The 22993-nt window shown below is 50.1% G+C and overlaps 1 protein-coding gene across 1 annotated transcript in view; it reads left to right on the top strand.

The window, feature by feature from the left end:
• LOC140198459 (heat shock cognate 71 kDa protein-like) overlaps window positions 1-22574 on the top strand; it is a 62414-nt gene extending 39840 nt beyond the window's left edge. Inside the window, 1 exon segment of the mRNA XM_072259544.1 lies at window positions 21105-22574. Coding sequence (XP_072115645.1) covers window positions 21105-22574 — 1470 coding nt within the window.
• The last annotated feature ends 419 nt before the right edge of the window (window positions 22575-22993 follow it).

Here is a 22993-nt window from a genome sequence, read left to right as displayed (position 1 = left end):
GAAACTGCGGCAAGGAAGGGCACATCGCAGCCCAGTGCAGGGTGGTGATGTGCAAGAACTGTAAAATGGAAGGCCACCTGACCAAAGACTGCACGCAGGCCAAGGCCTGCAACCTCTGCGGACAGGCCGGCCACCTGTACAGAGCCTGCCCGAAGCGTGGGGGCACCTACGCACAGGCGACCAGGGGAGGTGCTGGCCCTGAAAGGGCCCAGGCTGATGCGGACGTACCCGCCAGCGCTGCAGATGAGGCACCCGACAGGACGGATGACGAGACCAGGGAGGAAGGTGCAAGCACCCCAAGACCTGCCACCCCACTGCAGACCCTCCAGGACCAGGCAAACGACGAGCAGGAGTCCATGGAGGAGGGGAGAGCGGAGGGGGAAACCGAATGGAAGGTCGTGAAACGAAAAAAGACCCAAAAGGCGGCGGCCAAGCGACAGAAGGCGGAGCAACGCCAGAAAAGGGCAGGGAACCACGCAGCCCCTGGTACCCTGTCCTCTTCAGAGGAGGAAGGAGTTGGGGGAGGCCAGCAGCCCCGGCGGAAGAAGCGGCTGGCAGAACAGGTGGAGAGGAGGAGAGAGAGGGGAGAAAGTCTGCTGGCCACCCCCCAAGTACAGGAGGCGGAGAGCAGCAGACGCACAGAGCTCCGGGAATCTGGGAGCAGAGCCACGGCTGGCACCCAGCAGCCGGAAGGGGAAGCAGCCCAGGAAGTCAGCAACCCCCCGGGCCCAGACCCAGAACCAGAACGGCCACACACGGAGGAGTACTACCAGCAGTACCTGAGCCCACAGGAGGTGGAAAACTTCACAAAGGCGGTGGGAATGAAGGCTCAGGATGGCAAGAGTGAGGACGGAGAGCAGCCAAAATAAAAGACTTAACGATGGCAGACCTTAAATTGGCGTGCTTGAATGTGCGAAGTTTGAAGAGTACTGGGCGATGCGTCAGCACGCTCCAGTACCTGGACACTGTAAAGGCCGATGTGACCTTCCTCCAGGAGTGTGGACTACCACATCTCCGTAACTACCGGAGGTGGTCACTGTGGTGGAAAAAAGGTTTGTCGGTGTGGTCGGGGGGCAACGATTGTCGCGCTTCCGGCCTGGGGATTCTGCTGCGGGGAGGCAACTTCTCAATCACCCAAGTTAAAGAGGTGGTTGCGGGGCGCCTCCTGGTAGCAGACGTCAAATACCGGGGCACTCCGCTCCGGCTGATCAACATGTACGCCTCCCCCGTGCGGAGCGAGCGGCTGGCCGTCTTCGAGCAGCTCCCACAGCTGCTGGTGACGACCCAGCCGGTCGTTATGGCCGGAGACTTCAATTGCACCATTGATGCGGCTGGAGGACCCGGCAGTGCCGACGGCAGGCTAGACAGTACCTCTAGACTCCTGAGGGAAATGGTGAAGACAGCCAAGCTGCGCGACGCCTTTGGCACCCCCATAGGTGAAGCACAGCCGCAAGCCACCTGGACACGATCGGACGGCTCAGCCCGCTCCCGGATCGACTTCCTCTTCCTGTCTGAGTCCCTCACGGTCAGGTCCACCGACGTCACGCCGGTGTTCTTCTCTGACCACTGCCTTCTGAGAGCCACCTGTCACTTACGGGAGGACCAGAAGGCAGGCAGGGGGACGTGGAAGCTGAACGTAAAGCTGCTGACCCCAGAGAACATCGAGGAACTAGAGAGGGAGTACACAGGTTGGAGAACCTTGAAAGCCTTCTTTGATTCCCCGGTTCACTGGTGGGAAGCCACCAAGGAGAACATTAAGAGGTTCTTCATCCGCAAGGGTATTCAGAAGGGAAGGCAGGAGCAGAGGGAACTGCGTAAACTCCAGACAGATTTGCAGCAACTTCTCCTTCTGCAGTCGAAGGGGGTGGATGTCAGGGAGGAACTGCGAGAGGTGAAGGGCCGGCAAGCCCAGCACCTCGCCGCTGAATCCTCCAAGATCATCTTCCGATCAAGGGTCCAAACCGTGGAGCAGGACGAGACGTGCTCACGCTTCTTCTTCCAAAAGGTGCACAGGGGGAGCTCTGTGATCCACAACCTTAAGGAAGAGGACGGCTCAGTCGCGTCCTCGCAGACCGACATACTGAGGATCTGCAAGTCCTTCTATGCCGGTCTGTACGAGGAAAAGGCCACAGAATCCACAGCCTCCCGCAACTTCCTGTCGTCTATCACGCAGGTCTTAGACGACGGCAAGCGGGAGAGTCTGGATCGGCCACTGACCCTGGACCAGCTGACAGGCTCCATCCGTTCCTTCGGGTCGGGTAAGACTCCCGGAAGCGACGGCTTACCGGCCGAGTTGTACTCGGCTCTGTGGAACTGGATGGGCCCAGACCTGCTGGAAGTGTACAACGCTATGCTTCTGGCCGGCAGTATGTCTGAGTCCATGAGGAAGGGCATCATCACCCTCATCTACAAGCAGAAGGGGGAAAGGGAGGACATTAGGAATTGGAGACCCATCTCTCTCCTGAATGTGGACTACAAGATCCTGTCCACGGCTATCGCCAACAGGGTCAAGTCTGCTCTGGGACAGGTGATCCACCCGGACCAAACCTGTGCTGTACCGGGCAGGAAGATCTCAGACAGCCTCGCGCTGCTGAGGGACACCATCGCCTACGTGCAGGACAGGGGGGTGGACGCCTGCCTGGTCAGCTTGGACCAGGAGAAAGCCTTCGACAGGATATCGCACACGTACATGGCGGACGTGCTCTCCAAAATGGGATTTGGGGAGGGAATCCGGAATTGGATCAGACTGCTCTACACAGACATCCGTAGTGCAGTCCAGGTCAACGGGTGGGAAACAGACAGCTTCCCCATCAGGTCTGGAGTCAGGCAGGGCTGCCCCCTCTCCCCTGTCTTGTTTGTCTGCTGCATAGAACCCTTTGTGGAAGCCATCAGGAGGGATGAGGGCATAAGAGGGGTGACGCTGCCAGGCAGTGGAGGGACCCAAGTGAAAACCTCCCTGTACATGGACGACGTCACCGTCTTCTGCTCTGATCCGAGGTCAGTTCGCAGGTTGATTGGCACCTGCGAACAGTTCGAGCTAGCGTCGGGGGCCAGGGTCAACCGCACGAAGAGCGAAGCCATGCTATTTGGCAACTGGCCCGACCGATCCAGCGTCCCCTTCACCATCAGGTCTGACCACGTGAAGGTGTTGGGGATCTGGTTCGGAGGGGCTGAGGCGTGCAACAAGAACTGGCAGGAGCGGACTGCCAAGGTGAAACAGAAACTGGGACTGTGGGGAGGGCGCTCCCTGTCGATAACGGGCAAGAACCTGGTCATCAGGTGTGAGGTGCTCTCAGGGCTGCTGTACTTGGCGCAGGTCTGGCCCGTCCCCCGCTCCTACAGCTCGGAAATCACCCGGGCTGTCTTCAGATTTGTCTGGGGATCCAAGATGGAGCGGGTGAGACGGACCGCCATGCACAAGTCCCTGGACAACGGGGGCAAGAACGTCCCCAATGTCGCCCTCACCCTGATGGCCAGCTTCGTATGTGGCTGCATCAGGTTGTGTGTAGAGCCCAGGTATGTGGGCACCAAGTACCACTATGTGCCCAGGTTCTACTTGTCGCCCTGGCTGCGAAGGATGGGTCTGGCCCCACTCCCGCGCAACGCCCCAGTCAGCTGGTCGTTGCCGGCATACCTATCCCACGTAGCAAAGTTCTTCCAGGAGAACGCCTTTGACCACAAGGCCATCAGGCAGTGGTCGGCACGAAGTGTCCTGCAGGCACTGCAGGAGAAGGACGTGATGGACACAGTGGGGTGGTTCCCTGAGCAGACTGTCCAGTTCATCTGGCAAAATGCCTCATCGCCAGATCTCACCAACAGGCACCAAGACCTCGCCTGGCTGGCGGTGAGAGGGGCCCTCCCAGTCAGAGCCGTCCTGTACGCCCGGAACGTCATCTCCGCACCCCACTGCCCACGGGAGGACTGCAGTGAGGAGGAGTCTGTGACCCACCTCTTTGCACACTGCCAGTTCGCAAAGAGGGTGTGGAGGAGGATGGACGGGCTAGTGTCACGTTTCATCCCCAGCAGCTGCGTGACAGAGGACTCTCTGATCTACGGGCTGTTCCCGGGGACGCACACGGAGACCAACATCCGGTGCTGCTGGCAGATCATCAACTCGGTGAAAGACGCTCTTTGGTCAGCCCGAAACTTGATGATCTACCAGCACATGGAGATGTCCGTGGGAGAATGCTGCCGACTGGCACACTCTCGGCTGCAGGAGTACGTGCTGAGGGACGCACTGAAACTCGGTGCAGCCACCGCAAGGGCCCGGTGGGGAAGGACCACAGTATAGGTTTCTCCACCCGTGGGAGTGGGAGGGGTCGGTGGGTGGGGAGTATACCCCTCAACAATGAGATGCTAAGCTGAACTACTGGAGTGCCACGTGGGTGGCTATAAACACGGGTATTTTACTGAGTATAATGGAAACGTATGTAAAGGATGAAAAGTTATTGGTTTATTGTATATATTTATTTTTGAATAAAGTATATTTTGAAATAAAAAAAAATAGGTGCTCGATGAAGCGGTCTCCCAATCTATGTTGTGTCTCACCGATATACAGGAGGCCACAACTGGAGCACCGGACACAGTAGGTGTCCCCAACGTGCTCACAGGTGAAATGACGCCTCTCCTGGAAGGACTGTTTGGGGCCCCGAATGGTAGTGAGGGAGGAGGTGGAGGGGCAGGTGTAGCACTTGTTCCTCTTGCAAGGATAAATGTCAGGAAGGAGATCAGTGGGGAGGGTTGAATGGGCAAGGAGTCAGTAGGGAGTGATCCCTGCAGAAAGCAGAGAGTGGGAAGGGGAGGCGGCAAAGATGTGCTTAGAAATGAGATCCTGTTGCAGATGGCGGAAGTTACGGAGAATTATGGACGCGGAGGCTGGTTGGGTGATAGGTGAATCCCTATCCCAGTCACTTCCACAACTCCGGCATTCTCTCTCCGCCGCCTGCAATGGCTCTGCCCTCTACTATCTCCAACTTTCAATCGCCAGTTCTTCTCCTTTCTCATGCCCTGCAAGGATCAGAAGGAAGATCACCCGTCTTCAGACTGCAGAACCTGCCATCTTTCTCCAACACTGACAGGCCTGCGATCCCTGCTGTCAACCTCAACGGTTCTAACGATCCCGAGTAGATTCAGAACCCGGCTCCACCACCATCAGTGCAGGTTCCAAGGACCTTGGACACCTTCAAAGTGCCGATTGTGCTACCTCCAACCCCTCCTCCAGCCTGGACATTGATCAACAGCACCTCCAGGCCAGGACTTTACACGCTGTCTCAGTCTCCCCTTCCCCCAACACCCTCGCTCTGCAATCCTGTGTCTCTCGGGTCCTCCCGCCAGCTCTTGGGTCCTCGGAGACCCCATCTTCCTCTCACCGCACCTTCCCTGAAGACCACGACCCTTCCATCTCCTCAGACACTATCAATCCCCTTGCCTCCTCTGATCCCAGCTCTCATCCATGCCGGGTCTTCACAATTCCCTCTGACCTTCCCCTCTCTGAGGAAGAACCTTCTGACATCAGTCAGGGCCTCACCTTTGTAACCCTGCGCGCACACCTCAGTGAGTTCCTCGCGCACCATGACACCAAACTCCTCTTCCGCCGCCTCCGTCTCTGTGTCTACTTCTTTGGCAAGGACTCCCCACCCCGCGCCAGTGACCCCATCTCCTGTCTTCAACTTTCCTCCTCTTCCTGGACACTCCAGTCTAGTCTCCTGCCAGCTTTGAATCCTTTCATTGCTGACTGCCAATGAGACATCAACCGTCTCGACTTCTCTCTCCAATCCTAATCTCACTCCTGCCCAATGCACAGCTCTCCACTCTCTCTGTACTAATTCTAACCTCACCATCTAACCTGCAGATAAGGGTGGGGGTACTGTAGTAGTCTGGTGAACTGACCTCTACCTTGCTAAGGAAAGGCAACAACTCTCAGACACCTCCTCGTACTTACCTCTCGGACAGGACCCCGCTAGGGATCGCCCATCCACTGCCACCAACCTCATAGTTCCCTCACCCCACATCTCCCCTTTCTACCTCCTATCCAAGGTCCAAAAACCTGCCTCTTCCTGCCACACCAAACTTATTTTTTCATACCACGACTCAGACTTATCCCACCTGCTTCAGTCCCTTCCTATCTACATCTGTGACACTTCGCAAGCTCTTGATCTTTTCAATGATTTCAAGTTACCTGGCCCTGAGCATCTTACTTCCACTATGGATGTCCAGTCCCTGTACACCTCCGCACCCCACCAGGAAGGCCTCAAAGCTCTCCGTTTTTTTTTTTCTGGACACCAGACCCAACCAGTTCCCCTCTACCACCACTCTCCTCCGCCTAACGGAACCTGTCCTCATTCTAAATAATTTTTCCTTTGGCTCCTCCACTTCCTTCAAACAAAAGGTATAGCCATGGGCACTCGCGTGGGTTTCAGCGATACCTGCCTTTTTGTTGGCTACGTGGAACAGTCTATATTCCAAGCCTACACTGATATCACTCCCCAACTTTTCCTACGCTACATCGATGAATGCACTGGTGCTGCTTCCTGCACCCTTGCAGAGCTCGTCGACTTCATCAAGTTTGCCTCCAACTTTCACCCTGCCCTCAACTTTACCTGGTCCATTTCCGACACCCTCCTCCCCTTTCTCAATCTCTCTATCTCTATCTCTGGACTCAGCTTATCAACTGGTATCTTTTGTAAACCCACTGAGTCTCACAGCAACCTGGACTATACCTCTTCCCACCCTGTTACTTGTAAAAACGCCATCCTCTTTCTCTTAATTCCTCCGTTTCCGCTGCATCTGCCCTTAAGGTGAGGCTTTTCATTCCAGAACGAAGGAGATGTCCTCCTTCTTCGAAGAAAGAAGCTTTCCTTCCTCCACCACCAACTCTACCCTCACCCACATCTTTTCCATTTCACGCACGTCTGCTGTCACCCCATTCTCCCGCCACTCAACAGAGACGGGGTTTCTGTTGTCCTCACCTACCACCCCACCAGCCTCTGCATTCAGCACATAATACTCCGTAACTTCTGCCATCTGCTACGGGATCCCACCACAAAGTGTACCTTTCCCTCCCACTTTCTGCTCTCCGCAGGGATCACTCCCTACGTGACTCCCTTGTCCATTCGTCCCTCCCCACTGATCTCCTTCCTGGCACTCATCCTTGCAAGTGAAACTTGTGCTATGCCTGCCCCTACAACTCCTCTCTCACTACAATTCTGGGCCCCAAATAGTCCTCTAGGGGAAGTAACACTTCACCTGTGAGTCTGTTGAGGTCATCTACTGTGTCGGGTGCTGCTCGTGTGTCCTTCTGTGTGTCGATGAGTGCCAACGTAAATTGGGAGACTCCTTCGCCAAGCACCTGAGTCCACCAGAAAAAGCAGGAACTTCCAGTAGCCACCTGTTTTAATTCCACTTTCATTCCCATTCCGACATGCTAGTCAATGACCTCCTTTATTGCTGCGATGAGGCCACACTCAAGTTGGCGGAACAACACCTCAGGATAGCCTCCAACTTCATGGCATGAACATCGATTTTTCGATCTTCTGGTAATGTCTGTCCCCCTCTCCTACACCATTCTCCATTCTTATTTCCTTCTCTCACCTTATATCCTGACCTACCCCTTCCCTGTGATCCATGGCCTTCTGTCCTCTCCTATCAGATTCCCTCTACTCCTGCCCTTTATCTCTTTCACCTATAGACTTCCCAGATCTTTACTTCACCCTCCCCCTCTCCCAGATTCAGCAATCACCTTCTACCTTGTATTTCTCCCTCCTAGAATCAGAATCAGGTTTATTATCACTGGCATCTGACATGATATTTGTTAACTTAGCAGCAGCAGTTCCATGCAATACAGGGAGTGATCCCTGCGGAGAGCAGAAAGTGGGAGGGAAAGGTGTGCTTTGTGGTGGGATCCCGTAGCAGATGGCAGAAGTGATGGAGTATTATGTGCTGGATGCAGAGGCTGGTGGGGTGGTAGGTGAGGACAAGAGAAACCCCGTCTCTGTTGAGTGGCGGGAGAATGAGGTGACAGCAGACGTGTGTGAAATGGAAAAGATGCGGGTGAGGGTAGAGTTGGTGGTGGAGGAAGGAAAGCTTCTTTCTTCGAAGAAGGAGGACATCTCCTTCGTTCTGGAATGAAAAGCCTCACCTTAAGAGCAGATGCAGCGGAAACGGAGGAATTGAGAGAAAGGGGATGGTGTTTTTACAAGTAACAGGGTGGGAAGAGGTATAGTCCAGGTTGCTGTGAGACTCAATGGGTTTACAAAAGATACCAGTTGATAAGCTGAGTCCAGAGATAGAGATAGAGAGATTGAGAAAGGGGAGGAGGGTGTCGGAAATGGACCAGGTAAAGTTGAGGGCAGGGTGAAAGTTGGAGGCAAACTTGATGAAGTCGACGAGCTCTGCAAGGGTGCAGGAAGCAGCACCAATGCATTCGTCGATGTAGCGTAGGAAAAGTTGGGGAGTGATATCAGTGTAGGCTTGGAATATAGACTGTTCCACGTAGCCGACAAAAAGGCAGGTATCGCTGAAACCCACGCGAGTGCCCATGGCTATACCTTTTGTTTGAAGAAAGTGGAGGAGCCAAAGGAAAAATTATTTAGAATGAGGACAGGTTCCGTTAGGCGGAGGAGAGTGGTGGTAGAGGGGAACTGGTTGGGTCTGGTGTCCAGAAAAAAAAACCGGAGAGCTTTGAGGTCTTCCTGGTGGGGTATGGAGGTGTACAGGGACTGGACATCCATAGTGGAAGTAAGATGCTCAGGGCCAGGTAACTTGAAATCATTGAAAAGATCAAGAGCTTGCGAAGTGTCACAGATGTAGATAGGAAGGGACTGAAGCAGGTGGGATAAATCTGAGTTGTGGAATGAAAATATAAGTTTGGTGTGGCAGGAAGAAGGAGGTTTTTGGACCTTAGGTAGGAGGTAGAAACGGGAGATATGGGGTGAGGGAACTATGAGGTTGGTGGCAGTGGATGGGCGATACCTAGAGTTAATAAGATTGGTGATGGTGTGAGAGACAATGGCCTGGTGCTCCTTAGAGGGGTCCTGTTCGAGGGGTAAGTAAGAGGAGGTGTCTGAGAGTTGTTGCCTTTCCTTAGCAAGGTAGAGGTCAGCTCGCCAGACTACTACAGCACCCCACCCTTACCTGCAGGTTAGATGGCGAGGTTAGGATTAGTACAGAGAGAGTGGAGAGCTGTGTGTTGGGCAGGAGAGAGATTAGGATTGGAGAGAGGAGTCGAAACGGTTGATGTCTCATCGGCAGTCAGCAATGAAAAGATTCAAAGCTGGCAGGAGACTAGACTGGAGTGTCCAGGAAGAGGAGGAAAGTTGAAGACGGGAGATGGGGTCATCAGTGCGGGGTGGGGAGTCCTTGCCAAAGAAGTAGGCACAGAGATGGAGGCAGCGGAAGAAGAGTTCGGTGTCATAGTGTACGAGGAACTCACTGAGGTGTGCGCGCAGTGTTACAAAGGTGAGGCCCTGACTGACATCAGAAGGTTCTTCCTCAGAGAGAGGAAGATCGGAGGGAATTGTGAAGACCCGGCATGGATGAGAGCTGGGATCAGAGGAGGCAAGCGGATTGATAGTGTCTGAGGAGATGGAAGGGTCGTGGTCTTCAGGGAAGGTGCGGTGAGAGGAAGATGGGGTCTCCGAGGACCCAAGAGCTGGTGGAAGGACCCGAGAGACACGGGATTGCAGAGCGAGGGTGTTGGGGGAAGGGGAGACTGGGACAGCGTGTAAAGTCCTGGCCTGGAGGTGCTGTTGATCAATGTCCAGGCTGGAGGAGGGGTTGGAGGAAGCACAATCGGCACTTTGAAGGTGTCCAAGGTCCTTGGAACCTGCACTGATGGCGGTGGAGCCGGGTTCTGAATCTACTCGGTATCGTTAGAACCGTTGAGGTTGACAGCAGGGATCGCGGGCCTGCCAGCGTTGGAGAAAGATGGCAGGTTCTGCAGTCTGAAGACGGGTGATCTTCCTTCTGATCCTTGCAGGGCATGAGAAAGGTGAAGAACCGGCGATTGAAAGTTGGAGATAGTAGAGGACAGAGCCATTGCAGGTGGCGGAGAGAGAATGCCGGAGTTGTGGAAGTGACTGGGATAGGGATTCACCTATCACCCAAACAGCCTCCACGTCCATAATTCTCTGTAACTTCCGCCATCTGCAACAGGATCTCACTTCTAAGCACATCTTTGCCGCCTCCCCTTCCCACTCTCTGCTTTCTGCAGGGATCACTCCCTACTGACTCCTTGCCCATTTGACCCTCCCCACTGATCTCCTTCCTGACACTTACCCTTGCAAGAGGAACAAGTGCTACACCTGCCCCTACACCTCCTCCCTCACTATCATCCGGGGCCCCAAACAGTCCTTCCAGGAGAGACGTCATTTCTCCTGTGAGCCCGTTGGGGACACCTACTGTGTCCGGTGCTCCAGGTGTGGCCTCCTGTACATTGGTGAGACACGACATAGATTGGGAGACTGCTTCATCGAGCACCTATGCCCCAGCTGCCATAAAAAGTGGGATCTCCCAGTGGTCACCCACCAAGTTTAATTCCATTTCACATTCCCATTCCGACATGTCTATCTAAGGCCTCCTCTACTGTTGTAATGAGGCCACTCATAGGTTGAAGGAACAACACATTATGTTCCATCCTCATGGCATGACCACTGATTTCTCGAAATTCTGATAATTGGCCTCCCCTTCATCATTCCCCATTCCCATTTTCCTCTCTCGCCCTATCTCTTTGCCTGCCCAGCAGCTCCCTCTGGTGCTCCTCCCTCTTCCCTTTGATCCATGGCCTTCTGTCCTCTCCTATCAGATTCTCTTTTCTCCTGTCCTTTATCTACTTCCCAGCTCTTTACTTCACGCCCTTCTCCTCTCCCTATCTCCTACTACCTGTATTTATTCCTCCCCTCCCCCCAACTTCTTCCTCTGACTTCTCATCTTTTTTCTCCAGTCCTGATGAAGGGTCTCGGCCCAAATCATTGACTGTAGTCTTTTCCACAGATGCCGTCTGGCCTGCTGAGATCCTCCAGCATTTTATGCGCGTTGCTTGGATTTCAGCATCCACAGGTTTTCTTGTGTCAGTCATTTCACTTTCTCAGTTCTGTTCTGAGACAGAGGAATTCAGACTGGTTTTCCCAGGACAGCCAAGCCTCAGACAACTTCAGGTCACTGTCTTATTTCAAACACGAGAAAGTCTGCAGGTGCTGGAAACACTAAATGATGGAGGAACTCAGCAGGCCAGGTATCATCTACGGAAAAGAGCAAGCAGTCAACGTTTCGGGCCCAGACCCTTCTTCCGGATTGGATGTTCTTACTTATTTATTTTATTTAGAGATACAGCACCTTCTGACACAATGGGCTCGCACACCCAGTTACACCTATGTGACCAATTAACCTACGAACCCATGCATACTTGTGACGTAGGTGGGGGGAACCCATAGTTACAGAGAGTAAGTACAGACTCCATGTAGACAGCGGCGGAATTGAACTGTGTCACTAGCACTGTAACACATCTGGAGAAGAAGGAAGCTTATATGAGAATGCTGTTCTTGGACAACAGTTCAGCATTCAACACTATAATTCCCTCCAGGCTTGACAAGAAACTCAGAGAACTTGGCCTTGACCCTACCTTGTGTAGCTGGATCCTGGACTTCCTGTCAGATCGCTGGCAGGTGGTAAGAATGGGCTCCCTCATCTCCAACCCTCTGACCCTCAACAGAGGACTGTGTCCTAAGCCCCCCACTTTACTTCTTGTACACCCACGACTGTGTCGTCACTCACAGCTCCAACCTGCTAATTAAATTTGCTGACGATGCTACATTGATTGGCCTGATCTCAACGAATGTTGATGCAGCCTTACAGAGAACAAGTCTTCACCCTGACACGGTGGCGTCAAGAGAACAACCTCTCCCTCAATGTCGCAAAAACAAAGGAGCTGGTTGTGGACTACTTGAGGAACGGAGACAGGCTAATCCCTATTGACATCAATATATCTGGAGTTGAGAGGGTGAACAACTTTAAGTTCCTCAGCATAAACATCACCAAGTATCTCACGTGATCTGTACATACTGGCTGTGTGGTGAAAAAAAGCACAACAGCACCTCTTTCACCTCAGATGATTGAAGAAGTTTGGTATGGGCCCCCAAATCCTAAGAATTCGGAGCAAGAAGGCTGCGAGTGAACGGCTGATTTCCGGAACGAAGGCAGTTTTACTACTCGGGGAAAATGAGAGACAAGACGGTGCAGGCGCGTGACGTCAGCCAGTGGAGCGCGAAAGGTTTAAAAAGAAAACCACCATATCCAGAGGGCAGCGGAGTGATAGTGCTTTGGCTCAACGAGTTTAGGCGGTAACGGGACGAGGCGAGGTAGGTTTATCTGTGTTATTTTTAGAAAGGAGGGAGTATGTGTGTGAGGTCAGTTTTCTGTGCTCGGTGTCAGATGTGGGAGGTCCTGGAGTCTCCCAGCCTCCCGGACGGCCATATCTGCACCAGGTGTGTCGAGCTGTAGCTCCTAAGGGACCGCGTTAGGGAACTGGAGATGCAGCTCGATGACCTTCACCTGGTCAGGGAGAACGAGGAGGTGATAGGAAGGAGTTATAGGCAGGTGGTCACACCAGGGCCATGGGAGACAGACAAGTAGGTCACAGTCAGGAGGGGGAAGGGGAAGAGTCAGGTACTGGAGAGTACCCCTGTGGCTGTACCCCTTGACAATAAGTACGCCTGTTTGAGTACTGCTGGGGGGGACAGCCTACCTGGGGGAAGCAACAGTGGTCGTGCCTCTGGCACAGAGTCTGACCCTGTGGCTCAGAAGGGTAGGGAAAGGAAGAGGATGGCAGTAGTGATAGGGGACTCTATAGTTAGGAGTCAGACAGGCGATTATGTGGACGCACAAAAGAAACTCGGATGGTAGTTTGCCTCCCAGGTGACAGGGTCTGGGATGTTTCAGACTGCGTCCAAGATATTCTGCAGTGGGAGGGAGAACAGCCAGAGGTCGTGGTACATATTGGTACCGATGACATAGGTAGGAAAAGGGAAGAGGTCCTGAAAACAGACTGCAGGGAGTTAGGAAGGAAGTTGAGAAGCAGGACCACAAAGGTAGTAATCTCGGGATTACTGCCTGTGCCACATGACAGTGAGAATAGGAATAGAATGAGGTGGAGGATAAATGTGTGGCTGAGAGATTGGAGCAGGGGACAGGGATTCAGATTTCTGGATCATTGGGACCTCTTTTGGGGCAGGTGTGACCTGTACAAAAAGGACAGGTTGCACTTGAATCTCTCAGTGGGAGAGCATTTTGGAGATAGTGATCATAATTCTATCTCCTTTACAATAGCATTGGAGAGAAATAGGAACAGACAAGTCTGAAAAGGGTTTAATTGGAGTAAGGGGAATTATGGGTCTATCAGGCAGGAAATTGGGAGCTTAAATTGGAAACAGATGTTCTCAGGGAAAAGTATGAAAGAAATGTTCAGGGGATATTTGTGTGGAGTTCTGCATAGGTACGTTCCAATGAGACAGGGAAGTTATGCTAGGGTATAGGAACTGTGGTGTACAAAGGCTGTAATAAATCTAGTCAAGAAGAAAAGAAAAGCTTACAAAAGGTTCAGAGAGCTAGGTAAAGCTAGAGATCTAGAAGATTATAAGGCTAATAGGAAGGAGCTTAAGAAGGAAATTAACAGAGCCAGAAGGGGCCATGAGAAGGCCTTGGTGGGCAGAATTAAGGGAACTCGAGGGCATTCTACATGTATGTGAAGAGCAAGAGGATAAGACGTGAAAGAATAGCACCTATCCGGTGTGACAGTAAGAAAGTGTGTATGGAACTGGAGGAAATAGCAGAGGTACTTAATGAATACTTTACTTCAGTATTCATTATGGAAAAGGATCTTGGTGATTATAGCATGGTGACTGAAAATCTTGAGCATGTAGATATTAAGAAAGAGGATGTGCTGGAGCTTTTGGAAAGCATCAAGTTGGATAAGTCGCTAGGACTGGATGAGATGTACCCCAGGCTACTGTGGGAGGCGAGGGAGGAGATTACTGAGCCTCTGGCGATGATCTTTGCATCATCAGTGGGGACGGGAGAGGTTCCGGAGGATTGGAGGGTTGCGGATGTTGTTCCTTTATTCAAGAAAGGGAGTAGAGATAGCCCAGGAAACTATAGACCAGTGAGTCTTACCTCAGTGGTTGGTAACCTGATGCAGAAGATCCTGAGAGGCAGGACTTATGAACATTTGGAAAGGTATAATACGATTAGGAGTAGTCAGCATGGCTTTGTCAAAGGCAGGTCGTGCCTTATGAGCCTGATTGAATTTTTTGAGGATGTGACTAAATGCATTGATGAAGGAAGAGCAGTAGATGTAGTGTATATGGATTTCAGCAAGGCATTTGATAAGGTACCCCATGCAAACCTTATTGAGAAAGTAAGAAGGCATGGGATCCAAGTGGACATTGCTTTGTGGATCCAGAACTAGCTTGCCCACAGAAAGCAAAGAGTGGATGTAGATGGGTCGTATTCTGCATGGAGGTCGGTCACCAGTGGATTGCCTCAGGGATCTGTTCTGCGACCCTTACTCTTCGTGATTTTTATAAATGACCTGGATGAGGAAGTGGAGGGATGGGTTAGTAAGTTTGCTGATGACACAAAAGTTGGAGGTGTTGTGGATAGTATGGAGGGCTGTCAGAGGTTACAGCGGTTCATTGACAGGTCAGGTCACTCGTATGAGTGCTACTGGTACCATGTAACCCAGTACTACCTGTCGCAGGTTCGGGTGGTCAGCGACTAAACCGGCTCCCCCACCAGGCTGGCCTGGTGAAGAGGGTGGCTAGACACCCTATGGGACGAAAATCAAGACCTACCAAAGGGCGGGTGAATCCTCTCGTAGGGTCAACGGCCATCTAGTGAAGCGCGGAAAGGGCATCCCTTGCATCGAAGCTTGGTCTGGCCATTCACTGCAACAGAACTTCCCCCAGCTGTCTTGGACCCCACCATGCCGCTGGATCCGGGAGGGGATGTCGAGAGGGTGGGTCTGGACCTGTGCAACCCCCTACTCACCTAAAATCCACTCACGCACACGCAGTTCCTTTCTGAGGAGTGGGGTCAACCCCACTAACTGACTGAAAGGAACCATCATAATCCCATGGGATGGATGGATGGATAGAGAGAGAGGGGGAGAGAGGGAGAGAGGGGAGAGGGAGAGAGGGAAAGAGGGAGAGAGGGGAGAGGGAGAGAGGGGAGAGGGAGAGAGGGGAGAGGGAGCGAGGGAGAGAGGGAGTGAGTGAGAGAGAGAGAGAGAGATAGGATGCAAAACTGGGCTGAGAAGTGGCAGATGGAGTTCAACCCAGATAAGTGTGAAGTGGTTCATTTTGGTAGGTCAAATATGATGGCAGAATATAGTATTAATGGTAAGACTCTTGGCAGTGTGGAGGATCAGAGGAATCTTGTGGTCCGAGTCCATAGGACAATCAAAGCGGCTGTGCAGGTTGACTCTGTGGTTAAGAAGTTATACAGTGTATTGGCCTTCATCAATCCTGGAATTGAATTTAGGAGCTGAGAGGTAATGTTGCAGCTATAGGACCGTGGTCAGACCCCACTTGGAGTACTGTGCTCAGTTCTGTTCGGCTCACTACAGGAACGATGTGGAAGCCGTAGAAAGGGTGCAGAGGAAATTTACAAGATTGTTGCCTGGATTGGGGAGCATGCCTTATGAGAATAGGTTGAGTGAACTCGGCCTTTTCTCCTTGGAGCGACAGAGGATGAGAGGTGTATAAGAGATGGATAGTCAGAGGCTTTTTCCCAGGGCTGAAATGGTTGCCACAAGAGGACACAGGTTTAAGGTGCTGGGCAGAAGGTACAGGGGAGATGTCAGGGGTAAGTATTTTACTCAGAGAGTGGTGAGTGCGTGGAATGGGCTACCGGCAATGGTGGTGGAGGCAGATATGATGGAGTCTTTTAAGAGACTTTTGGATAGGTACATGGAGCTTAGAAAAATAGAGGGCTATTGGTAAGTCTAGTAATATCTAAGGTAGGGACATATTTGGCACAACTTTGTGGGCCGAAGGGCCTGTATTGTGCTGTAGGTTTTCTATGTTTCTATGTTCTACCTTTCTTCAAGGGCACAATAAGAGCAGCCTGACTGGCTGCATCACTGCCTGGTATGGGAACTGTACTTTCCTCAATCACAGGACTCTGCAGAGAGTGGTGCGGACAGCCTAGAGCATCTGTAGATGTGAACTTCCCACTTTTCAGGATACTTACAGAGACTGGTGTGTGTAAAAAGGGCTTGAAGCATCACTGGGGACCTGAGTTACCCCAACCACAAACTGTTCCAGCTTTTACCATCCGGGAAACATTACCACAGCATAAAAGCCAGGACCAACAGGTTCCAGGACAGCTTCTTCCACCAGGCCATCAGACTGACTAATTCATGCTGATACAATTGTATTTCTATGTTATATTGACTGTCCTGTTGTACATACTATTCTTTATAAATTACTATAAATTGCATATTGCACATTTAGAAACGCAACATAAATACTTTTACTCCTCATGCACAGTTGAAGTCAGAAGTGTACATACACCTGACTTAGGCAGGAAGTTGCTGGGCTGTCAGCTGTTCACTTATGAAGGGAGACTGAACACACCAGCAGGGTTTTCGGCCCAAAATGCCTGTACGCAACGTTATGCTAAATTAAAACCCTTCTGCCTACAGACGATCCCTAATTCAGACATCCCACCTCTCCAGGAAGTTCCGGGAGTCTCCCGCAAATCGATAGTGGCTCCCTGACGCTGTTTGCCGATGGCGTCGTCTCTGATCTGGGCCAACATTTATGTGCCGGGCGGCACCTAATCAATTAGCTTGTTTATTTTGGCTTTTTTCTTAAAGATGTACTGGGTGCGTTGTGGCTACCGCTGCACCCCTGCATGCTTCGCGGCCCGGATGTTTGGGACCACTGTTATAATTGACTTATTACTATATTCATGCGAGGAAAATATGCGCTGTGTGTTTAGTATGAAATTCTTTAGATAAACCCCTTTAGAAATGAAATTGAGTGTATTAGCCACTTACAAGTGACTTATGGTTGACTTATCACCTATATTCCGGTCGCGTTTAACACCCACCCCCCCGACCCCCCTGGGTAGGCCGGTTCGCAAGAATATTGTCAATATTAAACCAGTGCGCGGTGCAAAAAAGGTTGGGGACCCCTGATTTAAACTAGCTGGCTGGCTGCCAAGGAGATATGCTATTGATGTCCTATGTGATGAGGCCAAACTCCCTGTAGACTTGCTTAAAGTTGTAATAGAACAAACATGATGATATAAGTACATATTTTAATGTCACTTTTGCTGCATGTCCCCAACTTAGTTTACAGATTAGACAAAATCACCAAACAAAGTATTACATACACCCTTGGAGGTCGGTGGAGGGGGGGGGGCGGCGGGGATATGGGGTTGCGGGGGGGTGGGGTGCTACTTCCCCGAACTTGTGGTGATACCTCCCTGAAATGAGTTTTTGCAGGGTGGGATGTCTGCCTTATCTCTTCATACCCAGCAGTTCCGGGGAAAACCACCAACCTTTGTGTGAAAAAAATTTCATTTAAACTCATTCCCTCATCATAAAAATGCAAGTATTTGATATTTCTATTCAGAGAAAATCTCTTAACCTCTTCTATAAGTGTTTCTCATCAATTTTCAAGCTGTTGGGTTTTGCCTTCACCCCCCCCACCCACCCCACGACAACTGAGAGAAATCCAGTGACGGGTCAGGTTAGATCTGTTTTCTTTGGGAGGGTAATGGTGATCATAAATGGGAGAGAGGGGCCCAGGTAGCGTGGACAAGGTCATTGTTTACCCAGTGGACAGTCGAGTTCAAACCAGAGTTTAGGAACGAGGGTTACTGGGGCCTGAGAGTGAACTTCATCCCACAGGGGGTGGTTGGAATCTGGAAACTTGTTGTCTGAGAGGGTTTGTGCATTTGAAAGTTCAAAGTAAGATTTATTATCAGTGTACATACAAGTCACTACATAGACACCCCGAGATACTCAGCAAATGTATAAAATAGTAACTGTAAGCAGGATCAATGAAAGATCAAGTGGAGCATACAAGACAGCAAACTATGCAAATGCAAATCTATATATCTGTTTATCTTTTGCAATAAATAATGAGAGCACGAAATAACAAGATAAAGAGTCCTTAAAGTGAGATAATAGGTTGTGGGAACATCTCATAGATGAGTGTAGTTATCCTCTTTTGTTCAAGAGCCTGATGGTTGAGGGGTAGTAACTGTTCCTGAACCTGGTGGTGTGAGTCCTGAGGCATCTGTACCTTCTACCTGATGGCAGCCGTGAGAAAAGAGCTTGGCCTGGGTGGTGGGATCACTGATGGTGGATGCTGCTTTCCTACAACAGCGTTTCATGTAGATCTGCTCAATGGTTGTGGGAGGGAGGGGGTTTACCCTTGATGTACTGGACCGAATCAAATACCTTTGTATGTTTTTTGCAGGACTAGGAGTTTAAAGGGACTTGATTTGTCACCTAAAAGAGTCGAAAACTGCTATAGATGGACCATGGAGAACCAGATCTTTTACCCAGAGGATATTTCCTCCATGGTGCTGACCAAGAGCACAAGATCACAAGACAAAGGAGCAGAAGTAGGCCATTCGGCCCATCGAGTCTGCTCCGCAGCTCCCCCATGAGCTAAACTATTCACCCATCCTGTTCCAATTTCTGGCTTTTTCCCCATATCCCTTGATACCCTGACTAATTAGATACCTGTCAACCTCCTCCTTAAACACCCTCAATGATCAGGCCTCCACAGCCATATGTGGCAATGAATTCCACAAATCCATGACCCTCTGGCTAAAAAAATTTCTCCTCATCTCTGTTTCTAACTGGGTACCCTCTAATTCTAAGACTATGGCCTCTTGTCCTGGACTCACCCACCAAGGGAAACAACCTTTCCATGTCTACTCTGTCCAACCCTTTCAACATTCGAAACGTTTCTATGAGACCCCCTCACATTCTTCTATACTCTAATGAGTACAATCCAAGAGCCGACAGACGCTCCTCATATGTTAGCCCCTGCATTCCAGGAATCATCCTCGTAAATCTTCACTGAACTCTCTCCAACATCAGTATATCCTTTCTAAGATAGGGGGCCCAAAACTGTACACAGTATTCCAAATGAGGTCTCACTAATGCCCCAAAGAGCCTCATCAACACCTCTTTACTCTAATACACTATTCCTCTTGAAATGAATGCCAACATAGCATTCGCTTTCCTTACTGCCAATCCAACTTGGTGGTTAACCTTTAGGGTATCCTGCACGAGGACCCCCAAGTCCCTTTGCACTTCCGATTTTTGAATTTTCTCCCTATCTAAATAATAATCTGCCCGATTATTTCTTCTTCCGGAATGTACAACCGTACATTTGTCAACATTGTATCTCATCTACCATTTCTTTGCCCACTCTCCTAAACTGACTAAGTCTCTCTGCAACCTTTCCGTTTCTTCAACATTTCCTGCTCCTCCACCTATCTTGGTGTCATCCGCAAACTTGGCCACAAAACCATTTAATCCATAATCTAAATCATCGATATACGTTGTAAAAAGAAGCGGCCCCAACACTGACCCCTGCGGAACACCACTAGTAACCGGCAACCAATCAGAATAGGATCCCTTTATCCCCACCCTTTGCTTTCTGCCTGTCAACCAATGCTCCACCCATTTCAATATCTTTCCTATAATTCCATGGGCTCTCATCTTATTAAGCAGCCTCATATGCAGTACCTTATCGAAGGCCTTTTGAAAATCCAAATACACAACATCCACAGCCTCTCCCTTGTCAATCTTTTTCGAGATTACCTCAAAATATTCCAATAAGTTGGTAAGGCAGGATCTTCCCTTCATGAAACCATGCTGGCTTCGGCCTATCTTGTCATGCACCTCGAGATATTTCATAACCTCGTCCTTGAGGATTGACTCCAATGTCTTTCCAATCACCGATGTCAGACTAATAGGTCTGTAATTTTCTTTTTGCTGCCTCCTTCCTTTCTTAAATAGCAGAACTACATTTGCGACCTTCCAATCCTCCGGAACCATGCCAGAGTCTATTGATTCCTGGAATATCATTTCCAATGCTTCCACAATCTCCAAAGCCACGTCCTTCAGAACCCTTGGGTGCACCTCATCTGGGCCAGGAGACTTATCTATTCTTAGTCCATTTAGCTACCCAAGCACTTTCTCTCTAGTTATCTTGACTGTACCTAATTCTATTCCCTGATACCTCTGGCTATCAGGTATATTGCTCATGTCTTCCACTGTGAAGACTGATGCAAAATACTCATTCAGTTCCTCCGCCATCTCTTTGTTATCCATTATAATTACTCCAGCATCATTTTCAATCGGTCCCATATCTACTCTTGTCACTCTTTTACTCTTCATATATTTAAAAAAACTCTTAGTATCCTTTTTTATGTTAATCGCCAACTTCCTTTCATAATTCATCTTTTCTTTCCTAATGACTTTCTTAGTTTCTTTCTGTAAGTTTTTAAAGGTCTTCCAGTCGTCATTTTTCCCACTAATTTTTGCTTCTTTGTACGCGTTTCTTTTGCTTTTATTTTTGCCTTAACCTCTCTCGTTAGCCACATTTGTGCTATTTTTCTATTCATGATTTTCTTTTTTCTTGGAATATATTTTTCCTGCATTTTCCTTATTTCTTGTAGGAATTTCATCCAATTCTGCTCTGCCGTCCCTCCATTTAGTTTACTTTTCCAATTGACTTGGGCCAGTTCCTCTCTCATACCACTGTAATTTCCCCTGTTCCACTGAAATATCGATACACCTGATACCAGCTTCTCCTTTTCGAATTTGAAACTGAACTCAATCATATTATGATCACTACTTCCAAGAGGTTCCTTTACCTGCAGCTCCCTAATCGCCTCAGGTTCGTTACACAGCACCCAATCCAAAACAGCCGGTCCCCTGGTGGGCTTCTGGACAAGTTGCTCCAAAAAGCCATCCTGTAGGCATTCTACAAACTCCCTCTCCTGAGATCCATTACCTTCCCAACTTTCCCAATCCACTTTCATATTAAAAGATGAAGGAAATTGCTGAGGCTTACCTTGGCTACAATGTCACCAACGCTGTCATCACCGTTCCTGCTTACTTCAATGACTCCTAACGCCAGGCAACCAAAGATGCTGGTGTGATAGCTGGTCTCAATGTCCTGCGTGTCATCAATGAGCCAACAGCAGCTGCCATTGCCTATGGTCTGGACAAGAAAGGCAAAGGGGAGCGTAATGTGTTCATCTTTGACCTGGGTGGTGGCACCTTCGATGTGTCCATTCTCTCCATCGATGACGGTATCTTTGAAGTGAAATCAACAGCTGGAGATACCCACCTGGGAGGAAAGGACTTTGACAACCGCATGGTCAATCATTTCAGTGAGGAGTTCAAGCGGAAATACAAGAAAGACATCAGTCAGAACAAGAGAGCGGTGAGGAGGCTGCGGACGGCCTGTGAGAGAGCAAAGAGAACGCTGTCTTCCAGCACCCAAGCCAGTATTGAGATTGACTCTCTGTTTGAGGATGTTGATTTCTACACCTCAATCACCAGGGCTCGCTTTGAGGAGCTGAACTCTGACCTGTTCAGGGGCTCTCTGGAGCCAGTGCAGAAAGCTCTGAGAGATACAAAGCTGGACAAATCCCAGATCCATGAAATTGTCCTGGTCAGAGGCTCCACCCGAATCCCCAAGATCCAAAAGCTGCTGCAAGATTTCTTCAATGGTCGGGAGCTGAACAAGAGCATCAACCCCGACGAGGCCGTGGCCTATGGGGCAGCTGTCCAGGCGGCCATTCTGATGGGCGACAAGTCGGAGAATGTTCAGGATCTGCTACTCCTGGATGTTGCTGCTCTGTCATTGGGGCTGGAGACGGCAGGTGGAGTCATGACCACCCTTATCAAGCGTAACACCACCATCTCCACCAAGCAGACCCAGATCTTCAGCACCTACTCTGATAACCAGCCTGAGGTCCTTATTCAGGTGTTTGAAGGCAAGAGAGCCATGACCAAGGACAACAACCTTCTGGGCAAGTTTGAGTTGAGTGGCATCCCTCCCGCTCCTCGTGACGTACCCCAGATTGAGGTGACCTTCGATATCGATGCCAATGGCATTCTCAATGACTCTGCTGTTGACAAGAGCACCGGGAAAACAAACAAGATCACCATCACCAACGACAAGGGCAGGCTGAGTAAGGCAGAAATTGACAGGATGGTGCAGGAGGCTGAAAAATATAAAGCCAAAGACAAGCAGCAACGTGAACGGGTTGCCAGCAAGAACTCCCTCGTGTTCTACGCTTTCCACATCAGACGCTCAGTGGAGGGTGAGGAGCTGAGGGGCAAGATCTGTGAAGAAGAGAAGAACAAAGTTACCAAAAAGTGCAACCAGACCATTTCCTGGTTGGAAGCCAACCAGACGGCAGAGAAGGAAGAATTTCAGTACCAGTTGAAGGAGCTTCGGAAGATATGCAACCTTCTCTCATCGAGGCACGCCAGAACGATACCACAGATGGGCCAACAACCGAGAAGTTGATTGAATGTGTGACTCTATCCAAAGAGGAATCACTTCGATTCCTAAGTTCTCTCCAGTTATGGCCAAACTTTTGATGGATAATCAACAGCCTGCCTCATTTCCATCTTTACCAGAAGGAGGCAGTGTTTCAGAGAAGTTGAATAGATTTCCAATCCTGAATGCAATTGCTGTTAGGATGAGTTACATTCATTCCCAAATGGATATAGGAATACTGTCAATAAAATATGTTAGCTCAGGTTTTTTTCCCTGCAAGATTATTTATTCAGGTAAATTATTAAATTGGTTTATTATTTTCCCCGGTACCAAGATACAATGATTTATTTTTGCTTGCCATCTATGCAAATAACTGCATTGATAGCTGAATTTAAAATGAAGTGTCAGCATTAGAAACATAGAAACATAGAAAACATACAGCACAA

Source organism: Mobula birostris, chromosome 5 (genome assembly GCF_030028105.1).
Source record: "Mobula birostris isolate sMobBir1 chromosome 5, sMobBir1.hap1, whole genome shotgun sequence".
In the NCBI taxonomy this organism is placed as follows: Eukaryota; Metazoa; Chordata; class Chondrichthyes; order Myliobatiformes; family Myliobatidae; genus Mobula; species Mobula birostris.
Note: the sequence above shows the minus strand (reverse complement) of the source record. Positions and strands in the feature narration are given on the sequence as shown.